This window comes from Eschscholzia californica, unplaced genomic scaffold, assembly GCF_041429995.1.
Source record: "Eschscholzia californica isolate CP2 unplaced genomic scaffold, dmEscCali1.0.p SCAF_3, whole genome shotgun sequence".
Classification (NCBI taxonomy): domain Eukaryota; kingdom Viridiplantae; phylum Streptophyta; class Magnoliopsida; order Ranunculales; family Papaveraceae; genus Eschscholzia; species Eschscholzia californica.
The window spans coordinates 60,382,518-60,406,516 of NW_028238420.1; the positions used below are offsets into that span (position 1 = coordinate 60,382,518).

General features: G+C 34.7%; 3 protein-coding genes and 1 non-coding gene across 5 annotated transcripts; 1 reads left to right on the forward strand and 3 right to left on the reverse strand.

Moving 5' to 3' along the window:
- Positions 1–42: 42 nt before the first annotated feature.
- Positions 43–3,282, reverse strand: LOC147552696 (remorin-like). Its single transcript, XM_086672331.1, has 5 exons — positions 2,946–3,282; positions 1,452–1,502; positions 1,284–1,371; positions 904–985; positions 43–529 (listed from the first exon to the last, which is right to left on the reverse strand). The coding sequence occupies exons 1-5, from the start codon at positions 3,124–3,126 to the stop codon at positions 335–337; spliced, it is 597 nt and encodes a 198-aa protein (XP_086528457.1). The 5' UTR covers positions 3,127–3,282; the 3' UTR covers positions 43–334.
- An 8,532-nt stretch (positions 3,283–11,814) lies between these two features.
- On the reverse strand, positions 11,815–13,439 carry LOC147552697 (putative ascorbate-specific transmembrane electron transporter 1). The gene is made up of 4 exons (XM_086669662.1): positions 13,067–13,439; positions 12,742–12,790; positions 12,448–12,647; positions 11,815–12,337 (listed from the first exon to the last, which is right to left on the reverse strand). Exons 1-4 carry the CDS (start codon positions 13,217–13,219, stop codon positions 12,038–12,040), a joined length of 702 nt encoding a protein of 233 aa, XP_086525788.1. The 5' UTR covers positions 13,220–13,439; the 3' UTR covers positions 11,815–12,037.
- Positions 13,440–16,317: 2,878 nt separating this feature from the next.
- Positions 16,318–16,391, reverse strand: TRNAV-CAC (transfer RNA valine (anticodon CAC)). The gene has a single exon. It is a non-coding gene; the product is annotated as a tRNA-Val (tRNA).
- A 1,965-nt stretch (positions 16,392–18,356) lies between these two features.
- Positions 18,357–23,757, forward strand: LOC147552699 (uncharacterized). 2 transcript variants are annotated; one of them, XM_086666496.1, is made up of 8 exons: positions 18,357–18,906; positions 19,455–19,655; positions 19,756–19,878; positions 20,055–20,092; positions 20,169–20,208; positions 20,396–22,369; positions 23,002–23,172; positions 23,262–23,757. In XM_086666496.1, the coding sequence occupies exons 1-8, from the start codon at positions 18,829–18,831 to the stop codon at positions 23,274–23,276; spliced, it is 2,640 nt and encodes an 879-aa protein (XP_086522622.1). In that variant the 5' UTR covers positions 18,357–18,828; the 3' UTR covers positions 23,277–23,757. The 2 variants fall into 2 exon arrangements, with proteins under 2 accessions (XP_086522622.1, XP_086522621.1); XM_086666495.1 differs by having other exon boundaries at positions 23,002–23,162.
- Positions 23,758–23,999: the final 242 nt, after the last annotated feature.

Below are 23,999 nucleotides of genomic sequence, written 5' to 3' on the forward strand. Positions count from 1 at the left end.
ATATCTTTAGAAATGAATAAAATAAATAAATAAATCATCCAATTAAAATCTCAATTCAAATTTAATTTACTAAAACATAAAACACTTAACATCACCTTGATGAAAAAATAACATACAAGACTTCACAAAACCCCCAAATTCTAGTTTCTATATACAACTCAAAAAAACAAAACCCACCTATACACACATAATAATATCACCAAACATAAGCATCACAACTTCAATAACACATAGGAGTAGCTTTTACGAAAAACATCCGAAAACAGAGAATCATATTTTTGTGTTTTTGTTTTGGGTTTTTTTTCTGAACTTCATAAGTAGAAGATATAGAAGTTTAAAAGCAACCAAAACCCTTCTTTGGGGCATGCCCAGTTGCTCTATATTTTGCTGCCATTTCTTCTGCTTTTAGAAGATCTTCACCTCGCTTGGCTTCGATCATTGCCCTCTTTTCTTCTGCTTCCATATGTAGTGCAGCGATTTTGTTCTTCATTTTCTCAATATTATCCGCTTTCTTCTTCTCTAGTTTTTCCTGTTTTAGATGAAAACAGATTTATACGCTAAGGGTCAAATGGTTCAGAAACACGTAGCAGTAGTCCCACATTGCTTAGGAGAACCTTTCAGATAAGGGCTATATAAAGGTCTTATGTACGTATCAGTTAGGGGGTTTGGCTTGGTTTTGGTCTAGGCAGCTAGGCTGGTCGGTGAACTTGGGTCTTCTAGGGCAGATTCGGATGCAGAAACCCCCATACCATGCAAAACTTGACCCGAAAATCGGACAAATTGTGGCGGGTGTAGAGAGGGGTGTTACATCATAAGACAATTGTCAAAAATTGCATCAAGCGAAGACAAAAAAACAAAAAACAAAAGATGGAGGTAAATTTAGATCGTTTAAGTAGTGCTAACCTCCATTTGTTTCAAGTGGGATTCAATAGCTGCTTTCTTAGAGTTCTCCCATGATTCAATGTAAGAGAACTTTTTGATAGCCCTGTTCAATGGTTTCAACATGGTTAGTTTTTTAACTCCCGGACTCTGTTTATATATCATAACCAATTAGAAAACAAAGAGTACAAGAAAACCAACATATCAGAACATTTGTTTGTTGAATGAAAAAAAAAGACATGATTATTATAACTCATTCGGTAAGTATGATAACACTGACAAAAAGTGTTTATGATTAGCCAACCGGATTGAATGTTGAATGATTAACTCATATTCGGTAAGTATGATAACACTGACAAAAATTACACTAAAAAAGTGGCAGCTTGGAGTCTAAATTTCCTTACTTGTTCTCGGCTTTTGTCTTTTCGCTTTCTTCCCATGCTTTGATTAAAGATAGCCTCTTCTCCGTCTCAACCCGAGCAAGAACAATATCTAAAGAAAAAAAGGTTAAGTCATTCATAAGAAACAATAACTTATATTAGGCTGGCTAGAGAAGGAAATAATTGAAGTACCTCGATCAAGCGATCCACCAGAACTTTTCTCTGGTAAAGGCTCTTCAACTTCTGTTAATATGCAGATAGGTAGAAATGGTTAGATATCCAATACAATATACTGAAATCAAACAATGCATATTAAGACCATATTTATCAAACCGATACAGGAGTTTGAACTGCTAATTCTTGAGCACATTATGATAAAGGAAAATTCTACAGGCTCCCCGAAGAGGGCATCTTACTTGCGCCAGTAAGGCTTCAAACGAGGCAGCCACCACATCACTAAAAGGACCCCATACTCAATCGACAGTAACAAATTAAGAAGCCTGATATTTAAAGCCAAAGAAAAGAGGAGGTTGCCTATAACTACATCAGGGGTTGCACATGGTAAAATGGGCTCGAATTGGCTGGTATGTGAAACTATTTCCAAGGATGGCTCAAAGAAGGAATCGGATGATGGAATTCCCGGAAAAGAAAAGTTCCAAAAAAAATGAATAGGGTAATGGAAATTCTTAGTTCAAATTCCAAACGGGACTCCCTGAAGTACAAATGGCTTGGATGCCGACAATAATACTCATAAGATGAAAAAATGAACTTGGGTCTACTTATCTAATAGAGTGTATAAGATAAAGCAAATGAATTATATTGTCCACAAAAAGTAAGACCAATAGAAGAAAAAATAAAAGCTAAACAATCATTTAAATTTTTGATGGCCCGATAATTGTGTTTTTACTATTTACTTGTTCCACCCAATATATCTCAATATACCGTTTAGGACCAATTGGACCGATAGGATATTTATAGAAACTTTCGTCGACTCACAAACAACAACATCAAGTTATGGCGGAAAACATCTAAGAGAAGGGGTTAAATGTTGTGTGGAAACATCCATATGATTTCTACCACTCTATTATTGCACTTAAAGATAAGAGAAATAATGACAATAGTGAAGTTAAACTAGAGAAAAACAACCCTTTTTGGACAAATATGAATCATCAAAAGGACAGCTTCAACAAACTAGAGAGTAAAATAAAAATCCATAAAGATCCTGAATTTATATAAATAAAATTGCCCTAAGAAACATGAATATATATTCAAATTCAGAAACATCTAAAACCAGAAATTCACCACAATTCCCCAAAATAAAATTTCAATCAATTTTCAATATTGATGTACTGAAAGTATGAAAATTGTGCTAAAAAAAAGTACTCATCAAGTACCTCTTAAAAATGAAAATCAATTGTGCATTTATACCAACTTCAGATCATAAACACCTTCGAAGAAATAGAAGCAAAAAATCTAGATCCGCGGAAGATTTTCTCTAAATCTGTTAGGGTTTTCCAAGAAATTACAGACTAACCAACCTATAAATTAGTTCTAAAATTCAAACATATGCAGATAATTAATTGAAATTCAAACATAAACAAAACAAAGAAGAATTGAAAGAATCACTATAATTATTATTATTATCTCGTTTAAGCTTAAAATGAAAAGTAAAAAAAAAAAACTTACTTTCAACAGGAACAAGAGCTTTAGAATCATCAACTTTTTCTTCAGGAGATGGAATTACAGTTTTTGTTTTCTCATCTGAGACTTCCTTTGGAACTTCGGTCGCTGCTGGTGGTGGTGGTGGCGGTGGCAGTGCTGTTACTACTTGTTCAGTTTCAACCTTGTTCAATTCCTCTTCTCCCATTATAGCTCAAGAAAATGAAGATGGGATAATTTAAGAGCAAAAGAAACCCTAGAATTGATTTCTAGGTAGAAGAAACAGGAGAGTTAATTATAGGTGCAGATAGCTCTCACGTCTTTCTCTGTTATATATATGCAAAAGTGTAGAGAGAGAAAAAAATAGTTTGATTAAATTCTTTAAAATTTGATTATAAATGACGAAATTACCATTACAGCCCTTTATCATTGTGAATTAACGAGTTTGTCCTGCTGGAGTTTTCTAACAAATTATAGAGAAAGGAGTGTGGAAGAAGGTTAGATGGTTTTATAGTAATTCTGATCAATGAGGAGGAGAATTTTGGGAATTAAGTAGTTGATTAATAAATTCTGATTTTTTGGTTTGTATATTTAAATTATTTAATTATCTGTTAATGATGAGAATATCGTTGTAAAACAATAAAGAAAAAGGTGTTATTTTGTCCGTTATGTTACTCGTCGGTAACTAGGAAAAATCGGCGAGTTCTTCGTAACAAAAATACCCGTCAAATTCAAGATAATTCATTAACGGCCTCAATATTTTGAATAATTTCCGAATGGTCCTCAAAATTTGATCAATTCACTGCCCATTCACCTTATATTTAGAGCACAGTCTAGACTATAGTACTCTAGTTTATATTTTTGGAATACTATCATTTTTAGTTATTTTCGTATTTTTGTAACGAGTTATAAGAGAGAGAGAGAGTGAGAGACTCTGGGGAAATTTGCAAAAAAGTGATTGCGTTCTTTACTCAAAAACGTAGAGAGAAGGAGACAAGTTTTTCTCTCGTAATGATAAGATGCAAATGCTATTATCTCTAGTGAAAGACAAAACGAACATTACCAGTCAAATATGTGATTAATTTCATAAACCAATCATATTTTGTTTTAATAATAATTTTTTCTAAATTTGATGAGATAAATAGTATTTTCTTTAATAAATTCTGCTTTTTGTGCCATTTATTATCAGTCTTGTGTAAAAAAATTACAACTACAATATGTCTCAAATACATTACCAAGAAGCATAAGCAGGTAGAATGTAGTGCAAACACTTCAATCTTATCTAAACAGCAACTATAAAATCATAATAATAGCCTAACAGAATGAAATGTATTTAATGCTTGTGGTCAGGGCCGTGTGGTGGGGGGTGCGGGCAGGGCGCCCGCACTGGGCCCCCACCACCAAAGGTCCCACTTTTTAAGAAGGCTAGAAATAAATAGATATATAACTAAAGACCGGTTGCTAAACATTGAGTTGATGCTGGCTTCGCTGGTTAGCTACCCAAGTTTCGCGCAGGGGACACAGGTTCGACTCCCAGGTCAGTCAAAAGTGACTTTTTTAGTTCTTTTGTGAGGTTAAGAGCAATATTGCTAAATCAACCTTTGTTTTTGCTCCGTTACACTTTCTCTAAACTATTTAATTTTTATCATTTTAGGTGTATTTCTTTATCTTCTAAAGTGATTTTAAGAAAATGAATCTTAGTATTTTTTTCCTAAAATTCCAACAATAGGTATATATATATATATATGTATGTGCAAATCATGATACAAAAGATCCCACGTTCAAAAACATTATTTTCTTTCTATCGTTTTAAGTCTGATGTGCTCGTTAAAAGCCTTCGTTTGCCAATGGTCATTTTTGGTAAGTTGAAAATTCAATATTCAATATGGTTTTATGTTCACAAATCACAAGTGATAGAGGATTTTAGACTAGATCCCTTATAAAAATGATATTACATAATAAATTATATCTGGATTCATCTATAGTTTTCATCTATCTACTGTTCAATTGTCTTGCATTTTGTTCGATTTTTATTTTAGTAATAATATTTTATTGTACAAAAGGCCCACAATCCAATTTCACACGGGGCCCCGGAATTCTCAGGCACGGCCCTGCTTGTGGTAAAAATGTTTTTCCATGGAAAATGGTTTCCCAAGTGGAAATTTACAAAAGCTATAGGAATTGAGATTCCTATAAGAGGGAGAATACAGGTAATACAGTTTGTCGGTCTACAATTTTACAAAAGTATTAAAAGGTAGTACCACAAACAGACTAGCTAATTAAGTTAGGGTTGGCATCTTTCAACAAAAAAGAAGAAGTTAGGGTTGGCATGTAGAAATGTGGGACCCGCCATGAAGTGGTACCAGGCTCGAGCATGACTTTGTATCTGTCGACAACCCGAAACAACTGGCTATAACCCGTTTTAGAAAGCGAACGGTCTTTGTCGGCCAATTTTGTCCACAAAAGTCTTCTCTTGGGGTTCTTTCTCACGTATGAATCTCTGTCCACAAAAGAGTATGACAAACTTGTTGATAACACTCTTTGTTGTAGAAATTCACGAAAGGTTTCAAGTTTATTCAATCTTTAATTTATTTTAGTATAATCCATAAGTGTGAGGCATATAGTTTATCAAACGTGGAATTTAGAAGAATCTGCACTAAAATCGGAGAACATTGGAGCTTGCCCACGAAGTCTCGATTCCTCTACTTTTGTTGCCAATTCTTCTTATATCTATCACTTAACTATCTTTTTATAGGTCAACATTTGGTAGCCCAAGTGGTTTCAAGGTGTTGACATAAACTCCAGAAACTCCTGGAAGTCCCAAGTTCGAAATCCAGAGAAGGTGGAATCTTTAGCTATTTGAATGGGGATTATATTAGGTATAAATAATGTAGTGTAGTTGGGTTTTAGGCCTGTATTTAGTTGGGCTATAGGCCTTAAGAGTTTGAGTGGGCTTCAACGCGAACTGTACGACAATGTAATCGGTTTCAAAAAAAAAAACTATCTTTTTATAGAAAATTTTTATGCTCCACGGTAAAATTATACCTTGCAGATGTGGATGGACGACGTTACATTACTCAATGTTTCCATAGATAATGAAAATGAAAACAAAGTCATGGTTGCCCCAACCTAAGTGCAATATTAATGAATAATGTAACACATAACTAGTACTGTAGTTCTTTTATCTTTTAACAAAAAAAAATGGTACTGTATTTCTATGATTGATTATATACCTAACAAATTAATTGATTCATTAAAGTTGGGATGAACCAACTCACATCATTTCATATCTTTAACTTTTTTTTTAGATGAATCTATTGGGACAGGCTAAATTCCAACTATATTTTAAAAAATCATATTGTGCGGATCTTTATATATTTTTATACGTCGTTAAAATCTGTAAAGAAAATAAAAGTAATTAATCTTAAACAATGATTATGAGGATTGTTTGCAATTTAATAAATTGCATGAGAGAGGTCCTATTTCCTAATAAGATCACTAATCACTTTAATTGTTATTCAACCGATATTCCTCTTGATTCCATCACAACTTACATTCAACATCGTCATCACCAAGGTGATGGCAACTGACACACACCAATCACCAACGATCAGGGACGGATCTACATGCAGGCCAAAGGGGGCCATGGCCCCCTTGACTTGTCGTAAATTGTTTTAGAAATGCTGATTGCTTTCTGATTTATCGCATAAATAAAGTTCGAGTCATACATACAACATATATTTAGTGTGGGTGAGATGGTAGAGGTCTGAGTTTTGGACGTGAGAGACCTGGGTTCGAGCACATAGACTTAGATTTTTCACTTTTTTTTTGTTCGGCCCCCCTTGACTACTACTCCTAGTTCCGTCCCTGCCAACGATCTCAGTGATATTCTATTATTTATGAGTTTTCTATCTAATCTTAACTCAGAATATTGATATAGTTTGAAACTCAACTACTTGGGTTTTCACTTTATCTATATTTCTATATATTCATTTGGGTTAGTACTCGGGGCGGCACTGGACATATAAGAGTTAAGACTCTAAGACAAATAGATATATAGCTTCATTTTTTTATTGTTCATCTCATAGCAAACTGGTAGAATAGGGTCAAGATATATTCAGAAGGGAGATGCTAGAGTTACAAAGGATTTTGACAAAAGAAAGTTCCTACCTAATGTGGCGCTTGTGATATTATCTCTCAATGACCTAGACTTGGTCAAAGTTTCAAATCACAACCGCCACATCAGCTGGGAACTATATTTTGTCAAAATCTTTTGTAACTTTAGCATTTCCTTATACAGAATACTCAAGATATATCATCATGTAAAAGTCATTTTCATGTAAAATCAAGATATAGATTTATTTAATTTTAGGAAATATAAATAAATATATATGTGGTAGTTTAAGAGGTGTTAGCAAATATTGATTCTTGTAGTTTTCATGATAACTTAAAATAGCTTGTCCTCAGAATAAAAGTTATACCACATATAAGAGTTAAAACTCAAGACTGAAACCAAACGCGTCCTTTTTTTTTTAATCGGCGAGTAAAAGAGGAAAACTTTTGTGAATGTGATTTACTCGGTTTTTACACGGGCAATGAAGTCGGCCGACAGAATCGATTGCGAATGTTGCCTACCTGTTGACTTGTTAGGTATCCTATGCTATAGTTTTTGCCACGTGTGGCTGTGAGACGAGTTACTGTCACTAACTTACTGAAGATTTTGTTGGATTCTACCTGTTATAAAAAATAAAAATAAATTGTTAAAAGTGACCATTAATGAAAAATAGTAGAATCTAAAATGATCAAATATCATTTTAGTCTATTCTTTTGATTTATAAATCATCCAATTGCTTAATGGAAGATAAAGCAACTAGTATAATTTTTACATGATCTCAAAACAATTTTCTATATAAAAGATTATAGAGAGGCCAATTACTTAATTGTTCAATTAAATATTTTTTTATAATTTTTTAGACAAATTACGATTTGATGGTGGAAAAACAGTTATGGTAGGCTTTGTTTGTTTTCTCAAAATTTGAATCTGGAAATCCAACCAATTAATGATTAATTAATATACATCTTTGTACAAGGATTAATTAATATACGTGTTTGAACATTCCAATTTGTTTACTACTCTAATAAATTCAGACCTTAAATTAATTCTTCTTTATCAAATCCAGATTTGTGCTCAAAAACTGCAGATATATGTGTTAGATACGAATACTTGTTGCAGAATCCTAAGATAAAAACATTACACATAAACTAATTTAGATTTAAGTACTTTCATAATTTGCAATACTTTGCGACAACTTTACAACTGCTTTGCAACAATTTTGGAGTGTCCTACTAAAGCTTTGACTAGCAACAAAAGGAACGTTTTATAGAAGTTGCATTTCCTTTTTGATAGAAACATAAGAATAATACTTATGGTGGTTTGATCCCTGTGCAAAAATCCTGATGGAGGTAAGATTTCAACAAAAAAAAAAATTTGTAGGCCGATTAACTAAGACAAATATTGATAGAATACAAAAATGTTTAACTTTTAAGAACACTCACAAATCTGTTAACTCATACTCAGACCGAGTCTAGACTTCACCAAGATATGAAAACCTACATGGATGTCTTTGGCACGCCTTTAGTGCATCCAAAATATTATCTTACCTATAAAGTTTTTGACAATTAAATTTGACTCTAATTGATTTAAGGGACAATTTTATTTTGAGTCAAAAACCTCTTAATCTTTATCTTCACTACTAAAACCTCCTACCGCCAACCACTATTTTTAGCCATCACCACCCACCAGCACCACACCCACAATGATCACCACCTCCGGCCCAAACAAAATTGATTTTGTCCAAATCCAACACAAATTAGGTCCAGTCCGAGTGCCATTGGACTGAGCGGTGAGGTGTAAGGCGGGCCAAGAGTAAAAAAAAAGGAGGGAGCCCATATAGACCTTCCCTATGGTGATTCCTCCTGAGTCCTGACAGACCTCACGTTAGCATGGCAGAGATGAAACAGAAAACGGTGCACTTTTGTTCTTTTGCTCAGACACTTTTTCCATACTTAGGAATGACTTCCAACTTCCTGATCAGCTAGCTCCAAGTTTGCCAACAAAACTAATGGCTTCCTCATCCCCAAAATTCAGTTTTAAAACATGGGGTACTCCAAGCCCACAGACACCTTCTCTTTCTCTCTTTATAAATACTCCAAAACACATTTCATTACGTAATTCTCTCTTTAGCTTTTCAAACTCTCTTATAAATACCCATTGGGTGGCATGGGAGATTCTATGTAGGCCTATGGATCAAGGGGGATTGGGTGTCAAAAGTTTGAGGAGGATGAACGATGCTCTATTATCTAAATGGCTTTGGAGGTTCGGCAAGGAAAGGAATCTATTATGGAGGAAGATTATAAAGGAAAAATATGGGGAAGAGGATCTAGGGTGGATTTCGAAAACTCCTAGAAAAGCATATGGGGTCTCGGTTTGGAGGGGGATTTTCAATAGATGGCACAAGTTTAAATCAATTTCAAAAATCAAGGTCGGGGACGGTACGAATACGAGTTTTTGGGGGGATATTTGGGTTAAGGATATCTCTCTCAAAGAAGCTTACCCAAATCTCTTTGTGTTGTCCAATTCGAAGGATGGGACTGTGAGTGAGTTCTTCGATATTAGTTCTAAGGTTTGGAGGATGGATTTTAGGAGAGGGCTGTATGATTGGGAGGTGGAGGAGGCAAATCGTCTTTTATTAGACTTAGAGCCGTGGTGCCTTTCCAGGGACCCGGACGTGAGGATTTGGATTGCAAGTCCGGATCCGACTAAGGTAGACGTATCAGTTAGAACGATGTTTTTAAAATTGTCAAATCAGGAGGTGGAGAGCAATCCGGTGTTTAGAGATGTTTGGAGAAAGAATATACCCATGAGGGTGAGCGTGTTCATTTGGGCTGTCATATGGGATAGGATTCCAACCATGGACAATTTGAGAAAGCGGGGTTTTGTTTCGCCTAATCGTTGCGGCTTTTGCGGGAAAGATGAAGAATCAGCCGAGCACATTTTTGTCCATTGTGATAAGACGAGGGAAGTGTGGAACTACTTCACGAGTAGTATTGGTATTGCTTGGTGTAGCCCCGGGTCCATTAGTGATCTCTTGCTTGCTTGGAAAGGAATTAAGGGCAGTAAGCACAAGAAGGCTATCATCAACATCATCCCTAAAGCAATCATTTGGGCGATTTGGAGTGCTAGAAATGATGGAATTTTCAGAGATAAATCCCGATCGCCAGAATACATCTTCTTCGCGGCTAAATGCCTTATTTACCACTGGAGTAGATCGTACAAGTGGGCTAAAGTTTTCTCTTTCAATTGCATGGTCGAGTCGTGGGATGTTTTCGTTAAGTCGCTCTAGTATGCGTTGTGTCTGTCTAGTCTCTTTCCTTGTGTTTTGTTTTGTTTTTCTGTTTTGTGCGCGCTGGCCTCGTTGCCTTGTCTATGCGCGGTTGTAATCCTCTCTTTTCTTCTATCAATTAAATCATCTTATTCAAAAAAAAAAAATATCTCTAGATCTCTCTAAGATTGTTAAACCTCTATTCCTTTAAGCAAAGCAATTAGTAAATATGGATGTGTTTATATCAGAAGAGTATATTACAAGTAGAAGAAGAGAAAGAAATGCAATAAGGAGGTCAACAACCATTAATAACTCCGCCAAAGTAGTAGATTCAACATCGTCTACTTCGTCAACGACCGAGAAGACGATTACAACTAACCAAAAGTTAGGGTTTATTAGGTTTCAGAAGAAGTTTTTAGTTCCTGGTGGACTAATTGAAAGTACTGTTTTTAACTGTCTCTCTGCATGAACCCTAAACTCAAATGTAACAATGCATCTTTAAAATCATACTATATGTTAGTATATCATAGTTGTTGGGTATTTAACGGGGGGAAAAGAAAATTAGATTTGGGAACTTCTTTTATTTATTTATTTATTTTTCCTCTTTAACTTTGTAGAAAATGTATTTCAATTTGGGATGAGAAAAAATCCATGGCCCCATGGGTCAGATACTAGACCTATCCTTGATTTTAGGTAATGGTTGTCCGATCGACATTAATTCTTTGATGGGGCGGGCTCGAGTTCTACAACTTACCGGCTTACCTTCCCACAGTCTAAGGGAGGTGTTAGGTGCACAACGAGTTTGACGAAGGCCACGTTTGATACCTCTCTTTGGCTCGGGAGGATTTTCTGCTAAGCACGTATGCTTTTTGTAAAATTGGTTGTGCTTCTAACACCTCCCTAATCTAATTTGCCCAATCAATGGCCCATAGTCTAACCATGATCCCTCACTGCCCATCATATCCGATGAGAAATGATATAGACTCACTATTTTTGTTATGTGCAATCACATCTTCTTTAACTTGAACAAGAAATACGGAGTACATGTCATGTGAGTGTATAACAAAAATGGTGAGTGTATTTTAAATTTCCCCTACCTGATTTCTGTAAGAGAAGTTTCAAAAGTGTTGTCAGGAGTGTTAAGAGCATCTCCAATGCAAAACTCAAAAAGATCTCTATTCGTCCTATTTGTCGAGTTGCAAGCAATTCAGGACACTATTTTAATTAGTTTTATTTAGTTATCTTTGTCTAATAGTTGTCCTTAGCAAAACTGAAGCTGCATATAGTAGCATCCAAAAATAATAACTAATAAAAATCTCTCCCACTCAATAAAATATAACATAAATTTCGTAACATTTGATTGATACAAGTGTCCGTGCCCTAGGGCACGGGTTGTACCCTAGTATTTATATAAAGAAGGAGTTCTTGTTCATGTCAATTCTAATTCTAGAATGAGTGAAATATTGGCTGATTTTAGCAAAGAACTTAGAGTAGCTAAACACACTAAGTGCTAATCAAGAGATAAATATAGAGTAGTATTATTGAGATCACAACATCTGCTCATGTTCTTACATACTATACTAATTTGGTTTGGGAACTAATATAACTAGATGGTAAGAAAAACTAACATTTTACTTATTCAACCCATTTTACTTGTTGATAAAATACATATGGCGAGGTTTATAAAAACCAACTTATCCATGTATGGGTTGAATAAGTAAACTTCAAAGTTTACTTTCACATAGATGCGTAGCTATAGTCATCTGCTTCATAATTTGGGAAAAGAGTTGATAATACTACGAAAACTCCGAATATAACCGTAACAATGGCGTTGATGTTGACGAGAAATGCTTCTGGTCCGTACTTGTCAAGACCGGAAACCTGAAGGAAAGTGAGTTTCTCCAAAAACCCTAGTGCAGTTGTGCCTAAGGCTAAAATGTACACAAAGAGTCCAAATAGTGCGTGCCATGGAAGAGATTCAGCCCTAACTGTAGGTGACCCGCGCGGAAAGAAAAACACAACAAACCCGAATACCCACTGCAAAAAAGATACTCTAATGAGAAAGGTGGCTTTGAAAAAGAAAATAATTTATATCTTATCATTACGTCGACACAAGATGGAAAAAACATTAGGTTCAAAATCAATACCTGAATGAAGTATAGAAAGAGGACTACAATCCCTAGCCAAGAGTGCAAACTATATAAGTTGGGGATTGAAGTCTCATTGTGAAATTTGAAGGCAGCATAAGTCCCAACTATCCCAAGTACTAGGGCAACTCCATGGAGGACCAAATGTACCAACTTCTTCACTTCTTTCCTCCATGGAAGAGCTTTATAACTAATTATGGCTACATATATTTCACAAAATAGAGATTAAAATTTGCGCTCAAAGTAATTTAATCAATTATAAGAAAAAACAATGGAGAAGATTTATTCACTTACCTTCACCTCCTAAGATTATAAAACCAATCAGCATTAATACTGGATGCACCTGTAAATAAAGTACAAGAAATAAATTCGATTAGTTGAAATATGAGAAATGACAAAAAGGTAAAGTAGGAACGAAAAAATGATGATTTGATATATAGTTGACTTAGGAAAATGAAAGTTTAGGATTCAAAGAGTCTATTAGTCAAAATATGAGAATAAAACAGACTACTTAGTCAAAATCGTACGAGTCAATTCGGAACAAAACAAAATTAGGAAAAAAAAATGGAGAATGCAAAATGTGAAAAGAGTACAAAGAATAGAATGTAAGAATGGGTACATTGAAGATGAGAGATTTGTCAGTTGCAGATTGAAAAGCTAAGCCTCCTCTGAAATGAATATTCCAAACCAAAACCATAATAACTGCAACAAATCCTAATACATGTGATACAATTGTAAAGGGATATGCTCCTACTCTAAATGGATTCCCCATCTTTTCTCCTATCTACTTATTCTCCCTCACAAAACTTATTAGGCTAATAATACAAAGGAAGAAGCTAACTCATCTAATATAACCTTCCTCTGTTTCAAATCTTTCTTTTTTCAAGATTTTTTATACAAACGTTTTTACCTACCAAACTGTGAAAGTCTTCTCTATCATTAAGTAATTTGCTTGAAGAAAACAAAATTAAATGAAAGAGATTCAATGTCACGAGCACGTGCACAATGTTCGAAGATATATATAGTATATGTAAGTGAGTCTAACCATTCTCACCGGTATTGTGTGGTAAACACGGGAAAATCGTGGTTGTAGTCTTTTAGAAGGTGAAGTAAAGTATTAGTTATGTTTACTAAAATCCCAAGTAGATAATAATTAAGAAACAACATAATGAAATGTAAGAAAAGGTTTATGTTGGTTAATTAGCTAGACCACAAATGGATTCACTAATTAGGAAGTATAAACAAATCAAAGATATAAAAGAAAAAATCATTTTGAATTTAGATGCCTAGCCTATACACTTCATATAGCAAGTAAAACCTAGTTTAGCGAGCTTCATCTTTACTACTATTATAGACAATTGAATTTTATCTGTGGAGGTCTTCTTTGTATAACGTTTTTCTCCTACTTTCAAGAGTCTGTCTCCATGACCTTATAGTTATATATTTTTTTTATTAAAAACTTGCAAGTTTATAAAAATAATTAGGTGCCTCACCCAAAGTCATTTTTACATAGTCACAGGATTTTTTTTTTCATTAATTGCATATAATTGTATTTGATGTTGGAAGTGAGAAGTTTAGAACTATTCAAATCGCTAATTTCATATTCGATGAGCCAAGGAAACATTATGAAGATGCAACTGCATCTGAACTCAAAGTTCATCTTGATCCGGAATTCGATTTATTAGAAGTGGACGGGCATTTAGCTCTTCAAATTAAGATGAGTAGTTACATTATAAAGTTGTGGATATTTGATGATGAAAAGAAAGATAATACAACAACATCTAGTAACCAAAATTAGAGTGAAGTGACTATGATCTTGCCTTTTTGTTGGGGAAAATCTCAAGTGGTTTCTCTTCATACGATATCTAATCATATAATTCTGAAAAGATACGATATTAAAGTACCTTAAGACGTGGAGATGAAGGAGCGTACCATCTCTCTTTATTCTTTCGATCGGAAGAAGAATATATTCATTGAATTTGAAGTCGGAAAATTCCCTTGGAATACTAAACTTTGTTATTTTGCACTTCAATTGTTTGTCGAAGCATTTTGCCTGTTCCAAATTTAAGTAACATTACTCTTTCTAACTAATTTTAGAATGAACAGCCATATACACATTCCCAAAGTGAGTTGTTTTTTTACACTTATATGTTTGCAATTAAGATAAGTTATTTATATACTATCCTGCCATTCTAGTGGCGGTATTGCTACAAAACGAGCTCATGTTATGAACTAAATTACTGTGTGGAAATAATGTGATTGATATATCGAGTGAAAATGATGGTTGCTTTAAATGCTCTCCTAATTTTTTATTGTCTTTCGAGACTTGTAGGAAGGGAAGGACTAATATTGGAAGAGTTTTCTAAATCCTTACGTACCTCCTAGGAAGTTCAACAAGGTTTTAAGCACTCGAATTATTCCAACTTTAGCTATACGAGTCTCATTTTATGCATTTGAATACTATTCAAAACTAGGAATCTCTACAAATCTACTACTAGCAACTATATATTTGTTAATTATAATTTCTAAATGTTTTCTTTTATCTCAAGCAACCTCTCATTATGCTTATCACAAAGGGCAAAAGTAAGTTCATGTTTCCTTCAATGATATATTCAACTTTATTACGGTACTAATATTCTTCTTGAAACAATAGAAAATCTTGTTTTCTATCTACTCTTTATCTATTAAATTTAAGAGCGACATGTGCATTAAGTAGGGTGTCTCTATATTGACAATTAGAAAAAAGAATCTTCATTGACATTCGACAACTAGACTTTTAAAGTGTTTGTTAGAGTGTCCCGTGGAGATGTTCTAGAGCAATATATCGAGTGGGGCCTAATGTTATAGTGACCTATCATCTAAGTCATGGTGGTCTTAAACATTTTTTTACAGTTACTCAATAACCCCCACCACATTACACATGGTTGGTGATTTAACTTACCTACCCAACTAACTCCTTACTCCCCTTCTTGTTTTGGTCCCAAAAACAGATATTTATATAGGTGAAACCCACCGCACTCACATTCCTTCGTCTTTCTCACTCACTAGTGGTCATTTTTCTCTCTCTTAATTCTCAAGTGTGTCTGTGTCTCTGTGTGTGTGAGAGTTTGAGTGACAAACAGAAGAAACCAAAAACACATGCGACTCTCAAGTAGATAGAAAAGTTTGTGAAGTTACTGTCTGCTTTAAAGTTCTAGTGGGCTTCTATTGGTGACCCACATATTTGGGCCAAAAAAGTTGTATAATTGAAACCCTAGGGCCCCCTTTGGCCCTTGCCATCATAATTTCTAGACCTTTTTATTTTGTTGAAATATTAAACCTTAATATCAACTATATGATTATTATCTTTCAACAAAAAAAAAAAACTATATGATTATTATAGAAGCAATAGGTAGTGGATAGTTTTTTGCATACCAATGCAAATTCCCTTTGTTCTTCACGAAGTGTACAAAAATTGAAACCCTAGGGCCCCCTTTGGCCCTTGCCATCATAATTTCTAGACCTTTTTATTTTGTTGAAATATTAAACCTTAATATCAACTATATGATTATTATCTTTCAACAAAAAAAAAAAACTATATGATTATTATAGAAGCAATAGGTAGTGGATAGTTTTTTGCATACCAATGCAAATTCCCTTTGTTCTTCACGAAGTGTACAAAAATAGTCCAGACTAATCAAAATTACATTAAATGAGTTCTTTTTAGTGACAAAAATTCCTGTTACTTTCTTTTTTTGGCATTTGAGATCAACAATCAGTGAATCGCCCTACTGCAAAATAATATATGTGTAAACGTAACAAAATCCTCCATTTTTATTCATAGATCTGAAGGTCTGTGAGAGAAAAACACTATGAAAAAAGAAGATGAATTGTCTGAGCCCGGGTTCGAACCGGGGACCTCTAGTGTGTGAGACTAGCGTGATAACCGACTACACCACCCAGACGTTGTTGTTGGTTCCGATAGAATACACTATTTGTAGTATTAGAGATTCGACCCATATATAGTTTGTTAGGGATCCATAGATAGTTTAGATAAAATTTCTTGACATGAATACAACACAAAAGTGTGTATACACAATAGAAATTAGGTAGAAGTAATTGAAAAGTAGTTTGAGTCGTTGGACCATTTTCATCTGTACAAAAATGACACATACACTAGCTAGGTATATGAAGAACATGCATGAAAAAGTAACTAACTCTTTATACTATATATGAATTATTCGATCATAATCTTTTTTTTTTTCGCAAGAAGAAATGTTTTTTTGTTGGAAGTACATGAAGACATGTTGATAATGAAACCTAACTTTCTTAGTCCCACATCTTAGCTAGTAAAAGTTAGACCCTACTAACACAAACTAACCAAAACTCTTTCATCAACAAAAAAAAAACAAACTAACCAAAACTCTTCTACTATTTCTTCCATTAGGGTTGTCTTTTGTAATAGGTAAGGCCGTAAGGGGGTAATGGATTGGAGATGTCAGTAGAGATTGCAATTCCACCAATAGTTTTATTAGTAGTTGGGGATTTTTGAAATGTTTCCTTTATTCCTTCAGATATCTACTAGTATTTTTTTTTTTTTTGCAACATTTCAAATGTCTCTTAATGAGACCGTTGTTCATTTAGGGCACAAGATCACGATCATTCCAAGACATTTACTGGACACTTCAAATCGAACTGTCTGACACTTACGAAGATCACAACGGCAAGTTGATCACAAATTCGAGGTTAAAACGAAATTAACGCTAAATATTAAGGGTTCTTTGCCTTTACCCCCAATATTAATTGGTAATTGAGTCTACACTCTTTAATAATGGGTGATCGAGGTTACCCTTTTTGACTTAAAAATCCTAAGACAACGTTTGACTTGTCGAAAAAATATGACTGCCAAGAATAATAATCGGGTAACGTAATTTTAGTAATTATAATATCCTGCTTTAGTACTGTGTTTAGTTAAGAATATAATTCTAAAGACATAATTTGTCGGTAATAAATTAAATTTATAATTTTAATTCTTTTACGTGAAACGTGATCTTAATTTGTAGAAAGTAGTAAGTTCGGTCTTATTGGGACGGTAAGTCAATTACCAATTAGTGTTGAGAAGGTAAAGTCAAAAAATCTAAATATTAATTCTATTTTACCACATTTACCTTAGACTTTGATACCTTTGGACCACTTGAATAAACACTATGAACTCTTAACAAAAAAAAAAGAATAAACACTATGAATATCTTCATAAGTTTGTAGGTACTAAATGGATCCTATGTTACTCTATTTGCTAGTTGTCTACTTTGTCCTTTTCATAAAGAATTGGTTTCCTTATTATTCAAGGGCTATTCGAACTTTTAAATTCACATAATATAACTTCGGAGTGGACACAGATGCGATCGGTCTGTGTATGGATGATTAAGTAATATTGTAAAAGTAATATTTGTCTCACGTACCTTGTAATTTTGCTTATTTATCTACTTCACCAGAAACAAAACATTGAAATAGTAAACAATTTCAATATTAGATAGCAAACAAGAAAAAATCAACCGTACTTTTGTGATTAATTTATTAATTGGTTGCCTATTTTTTACGTTGTTGGCATACATTATTAATTACTAAAAGGAAAAGCAAAAAATATTTACATAGAGTATACTATATACTGATGCTTTGGTGACAATCTCGTGCACATAATCTTAATTAAATAAGAAATTATTATTATGGGTATCACACTCGAAAGAACACTTGCAGACATAATAGAATTTCAGATATAATATCTAATCATATGAAAATACAATACGTATTATTGTCAAGCAACTGCAAAAAAACAAACAATGAGAGTCTAAAAATGTCATGAAGTGACTAAATGTATCGATTACTCCACTCACTAACTTTATAACTGTCATATCTCACACATCACAATAGGGGAACTAATATTGTTCCAATCAAAATGGACTCCTTTGTAAGTGACCTTATGGGATGATAATGAGAGACAATAACCTAAACCATTCACATCCATTAAAAGTTAGAAGACAATGAGGTTTATAAAAGTAAACATATTTCCTTGAGATGCTAAAAGATATTATTTCATTGTCTCTTTATTTAAAAAAAGAAAAACCCCAAGAGGATGAAACAATTCCAGTCTAAAAGATCAAAAAAGAAGACCAATCACATAAAATTTTGTCTATTTTTTATTAGTAGAGATATCGACAAGAAATAAATAAATAAAATTATTATGGGGTCCATCTGATTTTGGTATCTAATGAGGTGGGAATTTCTGGTTTGACAGAAATTAGGTGTGAGAAAGATCTTCAAACTTTGGGTTTTTCTGGTTTTGAGAGACTGAAAATCCTCTCAAAGGGCTTCCAATGGTGAATTGAAACACAGTATAAGAAGATGTTTAGGTCAGCAAGATGGAAGACTGATAAACCCAAAATCAAAGTTGTATTCAAGTTGCAGTTTCAGGTCACTCAGGTACCATTTTTTTACTGTCATACAAACAAATTTCTATACTTTAAGCATCAAATCTAAGATGGGTATCTTCTAATTTTGTTGAACTGGTTTTGAGTTCACTGAAATTTGAAGTTTTGGGGTGTTTAAAGAGGTGACAATTTTATTGTAATGCAAGCACATATCATACACTTTTAACATCAAATCTGAAGTGGGTATTTTGTAATTTTGGTTAACTAGTTTCATTTCATGGAATTTGAAGTGGGTTTCATCTGGTTTTAGTTAACATTGTTAGATTCCTGTGAAATTTGAAGGTTTGGGTAGGCAAGGAAGTGATAGATTGTAGTTTCAGGCAACTCAGGAACCTTTTGTACTGAAATGCAAGGGAATTTTGTGACATTTTATCATCCATTTTGAAATGGGTTTCTTCTAATTCTGATCAAACTGTTTAAATTTTGCTTAATTTTGATGATTTAAGTGGGCAGAGATGTGCTTTTGCCTAAATGTAAACAATTTGAGATCTATAGAACTCTGCCCTTACTTTTTTGTTTTTCATATCTTAAACTTTTTAGGTTCCTCAGTCAGGATGGGATAGTTTAATGCTGTCTTTGATCAATGTGGATATTGGAAGACCGACTGTGAGATTGGATAAAGTTTCCGTTCGTGATGGAGCTTGTCGTTGGGAGCGTCCAATTTGTGAAACAATCAAGTTCGCTCAAGAGACAAAAACTGGAAAATTCAATGAAAAAATCTACAAAGTCATTGTTTCTAGTGTAAGAATTGTCCATGTTTAGGTTTTGTTCTCATATTTGGTCTAACTTGATTTGTTTTCCTTTTGGGGTTCTTTTTTATGATTCTTCTTCGTTCCCACAGGGATTATCGAAATCTGTCATTCTAGGAGAAGCTGCCATTGATTTTTCCGAGTACACCGAGGCAATTAGACCTACTTCTGTTTCATTTTCTCTCAAGAACTTGAATTCCACTGCAGTTCTTCATGTTAGTAAATTTCTCATACAAATACACTCGTTAATTAGATTTCTTTGTTGCATTTCGTATTGTTTCTGTTGGCAATAGTGCAACTATGTATGATTTGTTTATATTCTAGTGCTTCATGGCTTAAAGAGTTTCTTCTTGATATTTTGAGTTGACGATAATCTTTTGGAGTTGGACAGGTATTAATTCAGAGACTGCACGGAGACGTTTATCAAAGGTGAATTCCCATTCAATTTTCTGGTATCAACTAGTTCGGATATAACTTAATCCTTTTTTCTCTGTCATTTTTCTAGTGGGGTTGAAGAAAATGGACACTTAACAGCTGAATCCCAAGTAAGTATTTCTATACATCAGTTCGTGTATGGTAAGTGATGCAAAATCGGTTCGACACGAGTGGGTTCCATGTTCGGTGCTCACAGTTGAGGATTCTAAAGATGGGATTCTACTTTCTAGTGAGAAAATATACATCAACAATGATTGCAAATGTATGTTCTTGAATTTGTTTCTGGTTTTTTGACAGGATGAATCCTCACAGATATCTGTTCGATCTGAAAATGGTGATGCCAATGGCAACCTCGTAACACCTAGAGGTGATGATGCTATATCGACATCTGGTTCTGAGAACAGTTCTGAACGAAATACCCCTCGAGAATTTGGACCAACAAGTTTGACGAACAGCAATATAAACCACCAAGGACCTACCAGTTTCCTATCGACTCTGAGCCGTAGTCCTATGGCTCATAAGAGATCAAGCACAGAATGGTCAGTTAGTTCAGCTCCGGGTGGAAGTACAGATGACTCGACAAATAGTTCGGAAGATAACCTTACAAAAGAAAGGTTTGTACAACCCTCTGATCTCTCAGTCGAAAAGCTCAAAAGTGATATTGTTAATTTGGCAAGGCAAGCAGAAGTGTCTGAGCTCGAATTACAGACACTTAGGAAGCAGATTGTGAAGGAGAACAAAAGGGGACAAGACCTTTCGAGAGAAGTAGTTAGTCTGAGGGAAGAGAGAAATGCACTCAGGAAAGAAAACGAACAACTCAAGTCCTCTCAGAAGCATACCAAAGTTTCGAGCAAATTTGAGTTTGGGAGTGAAGATTCAGCATCTCTAGTGGAAGAACTCAGACAAGAACTGAATCATGAGAAAGATTTGAATAAAAATCTTCGGTTACAATTACAGAAGACACAAGAGTCGAACTCGGAATTGATTCTTGCCGTGCAAGATCTTGAGGAAATGTTGGGGAAGAAAAACCGGGGTATATCGGAACTTTCAAAAGGATCAGCTCGAAATGAGGTAGATGTAATAGTCCCCAACCATGAAACGAGTGAGGACGATGAGCAAAAAGCATTGGAGATGATAATTAAAGAACATGATGATGCCAGAGATGTTTATATGCTTGAGCAGAAGATGATAGACCTGTATAACGAAATAGATGTATATCAAAGAGACAGAGATGAGCATGAGATGCAAATGGAACAGCTAGCTTTGGATTATGAGATTTTGAAGCAGGAAAACCATGAGTTATATTCGAAGTTAGAAAAAAATCGTGTGAGAGCAGAACCAAAGACCGAATTGGAACTTCAGATTCAAATTAAGAATATGGAGAATCAAATGAAGAATCGAGAAGAGCAATGCTCCGTCTCTTTGGCTACCATAAGCGAACTTGAAGCCCAGGTTGAAAGCTTGGGGAGACAACTGAAGAATCGTGACGAGGAATTTTCTAACTCTTTGATCACTATAAGTGAAATTAAAACCCAAGTTGAGATCTTGACTAAAGAATTGAAGAATCAAGAAGATAAACTCTCGGTCTCTTTGGTTACAAAAAATGACCTTGAAAATCAGGTGAAGAGCTTGGGGAGAGAAATGAAGAGTCAAGAAGACGAATACTTAACCTCTTTGGCTACCATAAGTGAACTTGAAGATCTGGCCAAGAGCTTGGAGAAAGAACTTGAGAAGCAGGTTCAAGAGTTTGTATCAGATTTGGAAGATTTGACGCGTGCGAAAGTTGAGCAGGAGAAAAGGGCCATCTTAGCAGAGGAGGCGTTAAAGAAGACAAAATGGGCTAATGCAAACACAGCTGATAGGCTCCAAACAGAAATTGAAAGGCTGTCCACGGAAATGGTGTTCATATTTGACGCAAATGAAAAGTTGACAAAGGAAGCAGTGGAAGAAGCTAATGAAACACGTCTGCAGAAAATCCATCTTGAGGATCTTCTTGAGAAAGCGAATAAAGAGATTGGGTTGGTTAAAAATCAATATGAAGGAAAATTTAAAGATCTTTTTGACCAAATAGAAACTAGAAAAGTACAAGAAAAGATGGTAGGACATGACAATGGGTCCATGAATCTCCAATTCAATAAAGAGCATGAAGAAAAACTTGAAGAAGCTTGTGGAAACGAGCTGGAGAATGAAAATTTCCAAACAAAGGCATTTTGTAGGAGTGACCTACTGAAGAAAGAAGTCCTTTTGCTAGAAGAAGCCAAATCACTCGAGGTAATTGTGCAATTTCATAGAATGCATGGCTTTTGATGATAAAAATAAGCTTCTTTGCTAAAAACATATCTAATATCAAACTGTTTTCCTTATTGCAAATAGCAGAATGGCAAGTGACCCACTCGGTTAAACTCTTCAGTATTACCAATAGATGAGGAGTCCAAATCACTCCAAATGCATGACATGCGTCCCTTCCTCTTAAGTGTGTTGAAGGGGCCTTGCCCTGCACACTAAACCCTAGGATTTATGTCCTAGAGCTATGGTTCATTTTGCAAGTCCCTAAGCACTGGTTCCCATGTCGACCACCATGAAAATCAGGATTTGAAGCACTCTACCACCGGCCCACAAAATCATAACTACGACACAGTAAATACCAAAATACGGCCACGGGCCCAGAGGCGCAGGCTGGACTTACATTAAAGAACACTAATGAAATTATATGCCCCTGTTGGGCCTGTTCTATGTGCTGGTACCATATCCTAGAGACACTATTAAATTCCCTTTGCAAGAATCACATAATTTCGAAATGTCCCATTTATGGTTCTTGTCTTATATCCTAGCTTCCTTCGGAATAATCTTTGTGAAATCATGTTGATACATGTGTGAAAATGATCGCCTTGTAAATCCAACAGATGCAGATACCGCAAAAGGAAGACACTCTCGAGAAATCAACCCAAGAAATCTTAGAGGAAGAAGAGGAACTAGGGGACAAGGTTGAACAGCTTGAAAAAGGAATGGAAGATCACAATCAAGAGAATAATACCAGTGACATTGAAATCAAATGGCTAAAAAGGTTCATTAACGTAAATTAGACACTGATTTTCGATAATGTCAACCTTTACTAATTTTCTTGTTTGTGTACTTAAAATGTTTTCCGTTTTCATCTCCACAGAGAAAACGAAGATAAAAACCTCAATGAGGTGTTACACGAAATGCAAATATTGAAGAAAAGGAACAACTCTATGGAAGGTGAGCTAAAAGATATGCAAGGAAGATATTCTGAGTTAAGTCTCAAGTTTGCAGAAGTAGAAGGTGAAAGACAACAACTCGTAATGGCAGTTCGAAACCTGAAAATTTCTCAGAAAATCTAAATCATCGTTGGGATTGAAGCAGATGGAAAATGTTAGTAGGTCCTGGTTTTGTGCTTAAGTTGTAGCTATGGTCTATGAACACGAAAAACTGTAGTATGTATATCCATAAAGTAGTCTTTCTTTTAAGAGCTTGTTTTTCTGTCTACCCTTTTAGGAGGAAAACTTAATAAGGAATTAGGTTTTTAAGATAGGTCAGTTTGCTTTAAGGGTAGATACAGGTCCTGCAATTCCATTGAAGTTGTTTTGAAAAACCAAAAGAATGTAAAGTTTCTTTCATTGATCCATTCTTTTCCATTATTGAGTTCTTCATTTACAATTCTGCAATGTTACATTTATATATTTCCAACTGAACCTTTGAGAAACTGATACATGAGCCGAATTGAAACCAAAAACAGAATGTCGCTTGTCACCCCTGACTAAAACTTGAGTCTTGGGTGGCTCCATCAGTGGAGCGGATGGTACCTCAGACTGGTTGAGCCGCCCAACGAGTAAATCAGAGTTTCAGCTGGTTGACTGGTAGAAGGACATTGCCACCGTTA

Coding starts and splice junctions, on each gene's coding strand:
- LOC147552699 (XM_086666495.1), top strand. CDS start 18,829: ATGTTTAGGTCAGCAAGATGGAAGACTGATAAACCCAAAATCAAAGTT. Junction 18,907..19,454: donor TGCAGTTTCAGGTCACTCAG/GTACCATTTTTT, acceptor TAAACTTTTTAG/GTTCCTCAGTCAGGATGGGA. Junction 20,209..20,395: donor ACTTAACAGCTGAATCCCAA/GTAAGTATTTCT, acceptor GTTTTTTGACAG/GATGAATCCTCACAGATATC.
- LOC147552697 (XM_086669662.1), bottom strand. CDS start 13,219: ATGGGGAATCCATTTAGAGTAGGAGCATATCCCTTTACAATTGTATCA. Junction 12,791..13,066: donor ACAAATCTCTCATCTTCAAT/GTACCCATTCTT, acceptor CTTTATTTACAG/GTGCATCCAGTATTAATGCT. Junction 12,338..12,447: donor TCTTTCTATACTTCATTCAG/GTATTGATTTTG, acceptor TCTTTTTTGCAG/TGGGTATTCGGGTTTGTTGT.
- LOC147552696 (XM_086672331.1), bottom strand. CDS start 3,126: ATGGGAGAAGAGGAATTGAACAAGGTTGAAACTGAACAAGTAGTAACA. Junction 1,372..1,451: donor TGGTGGATCGCTTGATCGAG/GTACTTCAATTA, acceptor TTTTTTCTTTAG/ATATTGTTCTTGCTCGGGTT. Junction 530..903: donor CCCACTTGAAACAAATGGAG/GTTAGCACTACT, acceptor CATCTAAAACAG/GAAAAACTAGAGAAGAAGAA.